General features: G+C 42.7%; 1 protein-coding gene across 1 annotated transcript; it reads left to right on the plus strand.

Moving 5' to 3' along the window:
* Window positions 1-1,638: 1,638 nt before the first annotated feature.
* LOC123043270 (fatty acid amide hydrolase) lies at window positions 1,639-10,137 on the plus strand. Its single transcript, XM_044465679.1, has 19 exons — window positions 1,639-2,031; window positions 2,128-2,188; window positions 2,637-2,830; window positions 2,923-3,052; window positions 3,176-3,253; window positions 3,339-3,486; window positions 3,988-4,100; window positions 4,186-4,261; window positions 5,338-5,409; window positions 5,656-5,707; window positions 6,088-6,168; window positions 6,240-6,323; window positions 6,752-6,855; window positions 7,062-7,154; window positions 7,786-7,854; window positions 8,323-8,384; window positions 8,996-9,057; window positions 9,298-9,393; window positions 9,890-10,137. The coding sequence occupies exons 1-19, from the start codon at window positions 1,816-1,818 to the stop codon at window positions 9,947-9,949; spliced, it is 1,851 nt and encodes a 616-aa protein (XP_044321614.1). The 5' UTR covers window positions 1,639-1,815; the 3' UTR covers window positions 9,950-10,137.
* The last annotated feature ends 1,878 nt before the right edge of the window (window positions 10,138-12,015 follow it).

The following is a 12,015-nucleotide window of genomic DNA, read 5'->3' on the forward strand; positions in this document are numbered from 1 at the left end:
GACATGTGTTGTCGTGTTGTCCTTTATTTGTCATTAACTTATTGTTTGACATATAATATGTAGTTATGTATTTTTTGTAATCTTTTCCTATTTAAAGGCTGATAACAAACTGATGGTTCTTTCCAGTTTTACCTTATCAGTGCTTGGATCCTGAGAATTGCAAGCAAAAACTATTCGATTAACAGTAGGCCAATAAAATCGATTAATCAACTGATTTTCGATTAATCTCTAATCCCTAGCTGACCGAAACGCTAATGATAAGTGATACCCTGAGCATTTTTTCCTTCGCCTACTTTGCGGGTGAATGAGAAGGAATTGACCTGCTAGTGGTTTCAAGTTTAATTCGAGAAAGACAATGCAATTAGACCTTAAGTCATGTGACTTTGAGGTCACTGACACATGGGTCTACACATTAGTGACCGCTAACTCACCTGACTTAACTCATGGAACAAGAGTCCTCCGAGTATCATTGTGGTGTCATGGAATTCTCTTACATATACACTAGAATAGCGTTATATTTCAGTAGCCTAGAATTCCCCCTAATCTAAAGAGGCGTTCATACTTTATTAAAACGTTTGAAATTAAACTCTTGACGGTGGATTTCAATTTTAAAGCCATCCATGTAGAAACTGTTGATATGGTTCAAACCTAGCCCTATGTTTGCCTTTTCCCTCTCGGGTTCAATTGGACTCTCTTTATCCTTCTCATGTTGACCTGTCGCGTCCATGTGTAGCTAACTTTCTCCCATCTTCCGCCATACACCACTCTCCCTATTGAAATCGATGGATCATGTGCATTAGGACTGCCATTGACTTGAAATATGTAGAGGATTAGGTGTTGGTGTTAAACACATATAACTCCAACCTAACATATAAATGTACAACGGGGTAGCTGAAAATAGGCTAGACAGAGCGAGTAGGCTACACATGAGACCATGAAATGGAACAATCGGGTTGCCCGTGGCAGGGTGACCGAACCGACCATGACGCAATGGTCAAGATGTTTGTCTTGACCCAGAAGGTTTTGTCGTGGTTGTAATACGTCGACTTAGTAGATGGGTGGAGCGAACATTGTGATGCCTTATAGATGTTGGTGTTGATAAGTGAATCTTGTTAACAAATTTTTTCTACTCTAAGGTGGGGCTGGAGTGGCCTACTTTAGCGGCGCCAACAAATGTAAGATCGAAGGGTGCATCAACAAAGAAGACGTTTTTGAGCATGGCTAGGCAAAACACGACCCTATGGCAACGACGTCACCGACGATCGATGGCGACCAGATTGTTCCTGTGATGACTCCATCAATCGCAAGATATTATGCCGGCCCAGTCTCTGGGCTGTGCTCATCGGAGCAGGGGTGTGCGTGCGTCCGATCATAGTGATGATTGTCTTTGATTGTATTGCGTTTAGAAAAAAAAATATCTGTAAGTTTTCTTATACCTAGCTGATGCCACGAGCTTGGGTGGTCCTAGAGGCGAATTGATCGCCTTGTCGTGGAGTCAGACTGGGTCGCTGGTACATTTACATGTGCGTGCACCACCCTAATTCTGGCCGGACAAAGCTGTACGTAATTTTTAGTCCGCAGCACCGCTACTCGTACCTCGGCTGCAAGTGGCAGCTGCAACGGCCATTATTTCCTCGCCATCCATCCAATCCATCCCCCCTTCATTCCCCCCGTCCCCGGTCATCGTCTCCCCTCCCCCATAAAACCCCACTCGCCGGAGCCCGCGGCCGCGCATTACTTCCCGCCGCGCGTTCGCAGCTCCGCATTCACTCCGCCCGCGGAGAGCGGCCAAGAAAACGACCCGGGATCGATCGGATGGGCGGCGGATCCGGCGGCAGGGGGAAGGGGATGCCGCGCGCGATGGCGCCGGCGGAGGAGGTGGACGTCGCCGCCGTCCGGTACAGGCCGGCGGAGCTGCAGGCGCCGCACCTCATCGGCTTCCCGCTCCGGGCCTTCGTCTGGCTCCTCGAGTCGCCGCTCCTCGGGCCCCTCCTCACCTCCCTCCTCAAGAAGCAGAACAACATGACGCAGGTCCGCCCGCCCCTCCCTCCCTCCCAAATTTTCGTTTTTTACCCGGTGATTCCCCTGCTTCCGTTGCGCTGATGGCGATTTCTGGTCTTGTTGCAGATGCTGCAGCGCACGGTGATCCCGGAGCGGCCCATGTTCTACCCGGAGTACCCGCCGCAGGGTACGTTATCTCTTCTCTGGTCCTATCCTCCCCTGTCTCTGCCCGTTCCTTTGAAATTGTCGCCGGTCGTTGTTCAGCTCCACAAGCAAGCAAGCAAGCAAGACGGGACAAAAAGAAACAAACAATAATTGAGTTTTTTTTATACGTATAATATAAATGTTCTAGTATACTACTTTTGATTCAGTCAAGTTCAGCTGGAGCTCTGGCCGAAAAAACTAAGCTCTGCTGCTGGAACTGAATAAGCCACAGAATGACATATGTTTCCTGCAGAAACGCACCTGAATAGTTTGCTCCATTTGGCCTACACAAATAATCTGCCCAATTCAGTTGTTCAGATGCCCAAATAATCCCTATTGCGGCTTTTTTAATCACCATGTGAAAGTTATATGTAGTATAAGGTAAAAAATGGGTATGCTGTTGTTAATTGCTGTCACTCCCGACTTACCAGAGCCTGAACGAGGGGTGTTGACCCTGGAGGAAGACAGGGACCCTGTGGACAGAGTTGAGGAGGCACTGAGTTGCCTCGTTCCGTATGACCCGTCGGGGCGTTTCACATCGACCGATGAGAAAAACCCCTTCCTCTACTGGAAGATCCGCGACTTTGCGTATGCGTACCGATCTGGGATCACGACGCCGTCAGCTGTGAGTAGCTCACTGGAATGTATTGTATTTGTACAGAACAACGCTGCTTGCTCTCCTTGCATTTCTGGTGTTAAACCTTGACCGCTGCGTAGGTTGCAGAGCTTGTCATAGCGGGCGTGGAGGAGTGGAACAACAAGAAGCCTCCGATGCCAATGCTGATCCATTTTAACGCCAATGACCTGAGGAAGCAAGCCGATGCTTCCACAAAGAGATTTGAGCAAGGTTTACACCCAACCCAACCCTGCTGCTTTAGTTCATCATCATTGTTAAAACGAACAGACATCAGGTGGAAAGTCCATTTACCTCAATCCTGTTTTCTTGATATGTGTTGCTTCTTGTGCCCAGGAAGTCCAATTTCCGTTCTGGACGGGATCTTTTTCGCCGTTAAGGATGACATTGACTGCCTCCCATATCCATCAAAGAGTTAGTTCACTCGACTGTAGCAGCCTTTTTTTTTTACCGTGTCCGAGATGTACATTCTATATTATGTTCCTCTATTTGAATTCAGGTGCCACCACATTTTTTGACGAAATCCGCCCTGTGGAGAAAGACGCTGTCGCTGTTTCTCGTTTACGGAAATGTGGAGTGATCTTTATTGGGAAAGCAAATATGCACGAGCTAGGCCTTGGGGTCACTGGAAACAATCCAAACTATGGGTACGGTTAATAATTGCGTGGCTGCTATTCTGTCCGAAATGCTTACTTACATGGAGTCTACAGTCTAGGGACACATGAGTTTTATTGAAGGTGTTAAAACCTATCATGTTCTCATCTATGTTGAACTGGTGTAACTCGAGTGTTACCTGGCTAACATTTTGTAATCCTTTTTTTTTGACATGCTGCAAACATGAATGTCTAACAACATCTAGATCATTCTTTCGCCTTGCATAAAGTCTTGCAATGGAAAAGGGGAACATATTTGTTAGCTATTTCCTAGAAGCAAACTTAGCTGAGTAATTGTAAAGCTTGACAACGAATCAGAACTCTCGGATGCCTACAAACATTATGCTCTAGCAGTATCATCGGAAACAATCACATTATGAAAAGGAAATGGAAAATGAATTTGCAATTTGAAGTCATCCTATATTGTTCATCTAGCCTACTTATTTTCTGATGTTTGTCACTTCATCTTCACATTTTCATAATTATTTATTGCAGGACAGTAAGAAATCCACATTCAATCGATAGATATACTGGTGGTTCTTCGTCTGGGCCAGCTGCACTTGTCTCATCAGGGTTATGCTCAGGAGCGATTGGAACAGATGGCGGAGGTTTGTACATGTAAAGCTGTGACATTCATTGACACTACATTCTTTTCTGTACTAGTCTCTAATTGGGACCTTTTCTTTCTTACAGGCTCAGTTCGAATACCATCCTCCCTATGTGGCATTGTTGGTTTGAAGACAACATTCGGGCGCACAGATATGACTGGGTAACTAAGAGAAGTTCCTGCATTCGCTTTGCTACAGATAAAAGTATATATCCGATCAAGTCACTGTCACTGTCACCATCTAAGGCTGCTCCAGCTATGCCTTCACGCTCATCCGAGTCCCACATAGGCCAGTGTCACTTGATTCACGCCTCTGCACTCTTATTGCTGTGATGCTCCATTTTCGTTAAGTCAGTTTGTGGGGGAGATTCGTGTCTTTCCGTTAGTTACTTTGTTTTTTAAGAGGCTTTAGCAAGGTGATAAACAAAGATGGGAGATGGGCCGCGCCTCACCAACTCCAGTTTATAAGATATAGTGAACTTTGTGAAACTACAAATATTCTTATAAACTGTCATAAGGCTCCAGTTTTAAGGCTGGACTGCTGTAACTGGCCCACCTGTCAGTCTATTGGCCTAGTACCTACCTGCAATGGAGGTTTCATCAAGGGCGTATGGGTTGCAATGTGTTGATCATTATTGTTGCATGTGACGGTTCAACTTTGAATATGGGGTTTTGCTATGCGAAAGCTTCTTGCTAGCTATGTGCAATAGATGCATAATCCATGGTTTTTTGAATAGTCTGTGCAAAATACCTGTAGTTTTGTGATTTTACGGTTACATTTCTTTTGGGCTTCATAATTTACTTGGATTAGGATAGCCTTTTTAAGCCATTTAAGTAAGCGCGCGTAGCCTTTCTTTAACACTCCATATGTTCTCAAACCAGGGAAACACCGGTTACCGGATTTACTGGTACCCTGTTCAGGATTTTGGTTTAAATTTAATGTACAAATATAAAGAGCACCACCAATTCGAAACAAAAGTAAGAAGGAACATAGTTCTAATAAAGGGAACCCAGGGACCATATTCTTCTTCAATCTGAGTTTTGCTCAAGTCTCGAATAAACTGAAGGACATGTTCAAAAATTCTGACCGTCGGTCAGGATGCTTTGTGGATTCCGAACAACTATTACAACTAAACCTAGCAAGATAGTAATTACGACCCAAGATGGCTTGGTTGCCTTTTGTTTTAATAATAATATAATAGATTGTGAGTACGCATAATTTTATATCTTATTTGCAGGGTCGTTTGTGATGCTGGGACAGTTGAAGTTGCTTCACCTCTTACATCATCAGTGGAGGATTCTGTGCTATTGTAAGCATTTTGGCTTGCTAGATGAGACCGTGAGGTTGCATGAGTCTGTTTAGCTATCTTTGTTGAAGTTGGAAGTTTGTCAACTCTCTTATTTCCCTTAATGATATAAGTTATATATCTAACTATCTGGTTGGGTGGGTACAACTGAATACTTGTCATTTATGAACACTCAACAGTCAATACCCGCTGCTTGTAAGTTATGTATTTACCACTTACAGTCTTACACCATGTCTTATGGCATTTCAGGTATTCTGCACTAGCAGGCTCTAGACCTATGGACAAACTTACTCTGAGACCTGTAAGATATTTCTTCTTTTAGCACTTCCCATCTGGTAAATACCAGAAGCACTGAATGTCTGTTAAAAAACCCCTAAAATATCTTTAGTATCACTTATACGTCATTGCACTATACTAGTCAGTTTTTTTTTCTTAAATTGGAAACAGTACGGATGTCAGTCGTTACTGAATTGTAGGGAAAAAAATTTGTGAATGTTTTGTTCTAAAATGAAATGTAAAATTTTAGACTCCAACAGTACGGTAATCACAACACAGCAACAGTCACATGTTAATCTTCTCCATTATTACCAGGATGGATCATAACCTATGATCTAAAGCTGGCCTTATTGCATCCTATCAGCTTCACAGCTTCTGCATCTCTTTCCCTTTTCCTCTGTACAGTCCCCGCTGTGTGTTCCTAACTTGGTGTCCTCCGAGAATAGCAAGATCCTGCAATCAGTGAAAGTGGGAAAATATACAGAGGTACAAATTTTCACGTGAAATATTTTTTTTGTACACATGTGCCTTTTCTTAGATAAAATTGGCTTCTGCAGTGGTTCCATGATGTCCCTGATAATGAGGTCTCAAATACATGTGAAGATGCACTTAACCTCCTATGCAGCACCTTTGGATGTCAGGTATAGCCATTTATATCGCAAACACATCTTATTATCACACCTATCTAGGTCTCGTAACTTTGAATGTACAATCTCTTCTTTAGATGAAAGCAATTGATCGTTAATCAGATTTTTCATGTGTAAGGTGTATGCCTCTGTGCTCTCCAATAACCGCGACCATAGTTCTGTTGATGGTTACGTCAAAACAATTAAGTGTTAATTAGAAAAATGTCCATCTTGACAACTCCTGTAAGATGTAACTGATTATTGATGAGCATCATTTGGAGCTTCTAGCTATTCAACAAGCAGTATTAGTTAAGCTTATTTTTTCCCAGCTGCTAAATGATTATGGCAAGATGCCTTTTCTGTTAGTGTGGTATCTACTATATATGCATGTTCTATTGCTTTTCGACATCTCAGCTGACTAGTATTGTTTAATATTTTTCAAGATAGAAGAGATAATCTTACCAGAGCTTGAGGAGATGCGTACAGCCCATCTTGTCTCTATTGGCTCAGAAGCATTCTCCGACATGAATGCCCATTACCAAGCAGGGTACCTATCTATCTATCTATATGTATTCACACAAATATCACCTTCAGATTATCAATATTGCTCTCAGCATGAGTTATATAATTTTTTTTTCCTTTCAAGACGAGATAGAACTTGAAATTGCTGGTCCCCGAGAGACTGGAAGTAATTCTTTTTAGCTACTCTTTACTATTCTGTAATATCAATCTCACAATGCTACTATCTTCCAGGAGGCGAACTGAAATGACGTTAGATACTCGAGCAAGTTTGGCACTTTTCAAGTCATTCACTTCAGCAGATTATGTTGCTTCTCAATGTCTGAGGTGAATATGAGTATAAATGTAGCTGAGGAATTTATGTTTCCATTACAGCAATTCATTCATATGAAGTAGGTTTCCTTGTTCTGCAGTTTTATTTGGTTATGGGAACCACCTTGAATGTGATTGTAGATAGGAAAGATAAAGTAAAACCTATTTAGATTGTAAGATTGTTTCAGGTAACACAGAAAGATGACCAATCAAGCTAATAAGAAAGGAAACATGTCTATTCTTATGATCCCACAGGTTTCCACAAGCCTTATCCAATGCATCTTATCTAGATTGATTCGATAATATCAGTTATTTCTAGTAACAACCCTAGTTATTATTAAATATGAAAGTTCAATTCTGATTATTATAATATGACATCCTACATATATGTCATATTCTAGTTAGGAGTTCTTTCTTTAGCATTATAGTTTGCAAACAAATAGGGGATTAGAGATAAGTAAACAAATAGGACTTGCTTTACAGAGCATACCTAACGCCAGGTGATGGGGCATACTTATAGTGTAGAAATTGTGTGGACATACAATTAAGTCTGGAATCTGAACTATGAACTGCCAAGTGTGTATTTCTTTCTCCCACGGCAGATGTTCTGGTGGTTGTGTGCTTACGGTATCTGTGGCTTTTATAGGAGAAGGATAATGTACTATCACATGGAAGCTTTCAAGAAGGTTGACGTCATAGCAACCCCTACAACCGGGTAAGAGATTTTGAAGTTTATTACAGTCTGTCAATAGATGTTTTATATCATCGTACTTGTTTCTGCTAATGCTGTGTATGCATGCTTCCTCATTCTTGTTTTTGTCTAGTCAAAGAGGCTAGTGCATGAGGAAAGTTCTGCTTTCTAGCTTCCCGTAGATGGTTAGTAGTTCTAGGCGACACATATTTTTCTAATAGTTTCAGGGTATATAGGGCTACACAAGCATGTCGGATTCTGACTTAAATACAAGATAATATCTGTAAATCACCGAATTGGCAATACTAATTCACATTTGGGATTACACGGAGCAGCTGACATAACTCTGTTTATCTATGCTCCCTAGAACGCTGCATACCTAATTTTACCTGTTTGCACCAGTTTTCAATAAATTATGGTGTGCTCGTGCTTCTTATCATATGTATTATCTGTTGCTATAACAACTAAGGAGATGTGCTTTTTTTTTTCCAGCATGACCGCGCCAAAAATACCACCAAGTGCTCTGAAAGGAGAGTCTGATTATGTTGTATCAGGTAGATTCTTCACTATATAATGTTGTGCATTTTCATTAGCTGTTGAACGTGTCGATTTGCATCTTATCTCAAACTCAACCTTGAACCATACCATGCTAACATCCTGGATAAAACCTGCTGAAATCTTGATGTGAAACAATTCTTAGTTGACACAACAACTGCTGTCATTGTCTTGAGAAAGAAGCTTGTAATAAGAAAAATAAAATAATGACAGCTCTACATGTGAAATTTCTAGGGGAGATCGAAGTTTTAAACGCGGTGTTCACATCTTAGTGGCAAAGATACTAAAAACTATGGCTGAGCTATCATTACTATTTCCTTATTTAGATCATGGATATCACGGTTTTGTGGTGACAACAGAATATCACAAGCTATTTAGAACCTTGTTGGAATCAGATATACAGGGGGCATTTCTTCCTATTTGGAATCCAATAGCATAAAGTAGATATGCAATATGGAAGTACACGAGTTGTGTTCATAGCTTATGAGTTTAGCAGTTTGCTAAGCAAGCTATATTAATGCCTGTTTCCTGCCAAGTACAATTGTTGGTACTTTGTTCTACAGAGATCAATTACACCTTTTCTGTTCCTGATTCAATCTCTTTATTGCAGCCAAGCTGATGCAATTCATTTTTGCCGGGAACCTTCTTGGCTTGCCTGCCATTTCTGTTCCTGTAAGTGGTGTCACAACTCATGACGAGTATTAATTGTATCTTCTACTCCCTCTGTAGATTAATATAAGACGTTTGAGGTCACTACTTTATAGTGACCTAAAATGTCTTATATAAGTTTACAGAGGGAGTAGTTAGCAATAATTATAGGAAACATTCAGGATTTTGTTACAATATAGCTCAAAAACATGCAGGGAAAATATTAATTGTTAATATGTGCTGCTACTCCTGTCCTGTACCCAGGTTGGTCATGACAAGCAAGGCCTTCCTATCGGCTTGCAACTGATAGGCCGTCCGTGGGGCGAAGCTAGCTTATTGAGGGTGGCTTCGGCAGTAGAGGTACTGTTTGCATTCATCATAAAGGTTCTGTATTTGCGGTTTGCCATCTGAGAATGTGCTCATATTTAATAAGAGTCCATGTGCTTTTTAAGGCTGCATTCTGTATGAACCCGAGCGTATCTCTGAATAAATTCGCCAATTTCGATCCGTTAGCATTGGGCACCGGGGAGACTTTATTTACGCCACCATATTGTTTACGGGCATTTATTTATATCGTGGCGTAAGTACACTTAAGCTGCAGATTACTTTTGAGTATTTTTAAACAGGAAAATATGCTAAGGCAAATAAAAATGTTAGGCAAGAAATTGTAATTTATGAAATATCGTAAATTTGGCGCAAATTTGGCATGTCTACAGAATCTGAAAAGCACTATTCAGTGGCATCACCACCATTATGAGTGCGAGCATTATTTTCATCAAGTCTTTTGTGCCGTGTTTGTCAACTTCTGGACCCTCATCATGAACTGAAAACGTGACCTCATTTCCCCTGCTTTCAGGAGCTCTGCCTGAAGAGAAGAAATCGGCCATCCACATTTTACGACATCCTGAAGACCTGAAACATCGTCAGTATATCAATAGTATGTGAGAGGTTTGTCATTTGTCAGGACTTAGGATAGACACAGCAGACCCTTCTCCAGTTTATAAAAGACTGAGAAAATAATTTTACTAGAGATATTGTAGCAGCAATAAGCAAGTGAGGTACAGTAGTATATATATATATAAAATCGTTTGGACGTTTGGGATATCTCTGCCGGTTTTTTCTTCTTGTTGTGATTCATGTGTTTGTAATGTTCTTGATCTGGCCTATCTCTGCCTGCCGAGAAAGCGGAGACAGAGATGTAACCGAGATATCCATTACTGACAAATGTGAGTGAATCATGAATTCGTATCTCATCATAATAAGAGGAAAACTTGATGATAGGTTCAAAATGAAGTGGAGTATGTGACGCAAAACAAAATCTGTACCGCTCATTTCGTGTTTAAAAGCACTTCCCTATCGTTTTGTGGTTCCGTATGCCGCTGCGAAGAAACTAGAAGAGATGAATTCATGAAACATCCGTTTCGAAAATAGATAAATTCGTGAAACATCAGGTCCATGTTCTTCATGTGAAGCAGTGCTACAGTAGCACAATGGCTTTGGTATCTATGCGGTGGACATGGGCGGAACCTGATAGGGCTAACTAAAGGGAACCTACCTTCGTGATCCATACGGTACTATTTGTTGAAATATATTGCCTATCTCTTTTCATCAGTTCTGTTAGAGTTGTGTTGAATATAGTGTACAAGATAGGTTACAGTTGGACTTGTAGTTGTATTGTGTTTACATAGGATATGTAGTCGTGTCGAAGTAGGACACTTGTATCGTAGGCCTCTCATATATAGAAGGGGTAGACACATGATGTAATCTATGTCAACATAATAGCACCGGAACGCAGGGGAAGCCGGCGGCATGTGCCGGTGTCCAGGACGACCGGGTGCGGTATTGTAGCGGTGTCATGGGGAGGAGCGTCCATAATCAGGCCCCGGGGATGTAGCCATATCGGTGAACCTCGTTAACAAATCTCGGTGTCGTGCTCGTGTGATTGCTTGGTCCTCGGATGATCGACGGAGTGCCTCGATTTTATTCTAACAAGTGGTATCATGAGCTAGTTGTTCGGAGGTCGTGGAAGGTTGATCTAGAGGAAGTATCAAGTTTGAGATGCAGCTGGCTGCAGTGGCCGGTGTGTTTCTCGATGAGATTGGATCAGCGGAAGGTTACGCGCGTTGCACGTGTGGCAATCGGATTGATCGGGGGAGCGTAAAGGAGCGCGTGCATGAAGCAGTGGGACGGCGCGCCGCACGGGCTGGCAGACAGCAGGTCGGTTCGTTCAATCGATGGGAGCTGCGGAAGCCCCGTGCGTGGGCAGCTGCCCAAGGTGCGCACGGCTGCAGGCGGGCGAACGGAAGCCAACGTGGCTTGTGGGCATGTGCCTAGGACGTGCCAAGCTAGTCCAGGTGGTTAGTTGTGTGCGTGCTTGATGGGCTAGGCCCTTGTGTAGCTGCGAGGTCAGGCATGATGCTGCGCGGGACGTGATTGCCTAGGCTTAGTGCTGATATGATGTGCAACACACGAGAGGTGAGATTTGTTTGTGACAAAAAAAAGGACAATCTGCTCATGGTATTGGCGTGGCATGGACATCAATGGGACAAAGGAAAATAGCATTGGGACTAGTGGAGGCACGCACATGGTGCAACCACGGGAGCTACCATGAAAGCAATTTTATTTTGAGCCATTGCTAATTGCACGCGGGTTGTACCAGTTGGCAGGTTGACGACGTGCGTATTAGGCTCGGAAGTGTCTGGAACACGTCGTGGCAGAATCATGCATACACAGGGCGTCTAAGCATGCATTGTGCAAGCAGTGATGGTGCAGGGTGGAGCATGGTTACAGTCGAGGAAAGTTCGACTGGGTCGGACTGGACAGTCTGACGGACCGACGTGAGTCGGTTGGAACAGAAGACAGTGGTGGGATTGGCGACAGCGACATAGAAGCGTGATGCTGATGGTGACCGACTTCTGGGGCGTGGAAACACGTGGCACATGCGTGAGTGCTTGTGTGGCTTCGACAAGGCTATGGCGCGGG

Source organism: Triticum aestivum, chromosome 2B (assembly GCF_018294505.1).
Source record: "Triticum aestivum cultivar Chinese Spring chromosome 2B, IWGSC CS RefSeq v2.1, whole genome shotgun sequence".
Lineage (NCBI taxonomy): Eukaryota > Viridiplantae > Streptophyta > Magnoliopsida > Poales > Poaceae > Triticum > Triticum aestivum.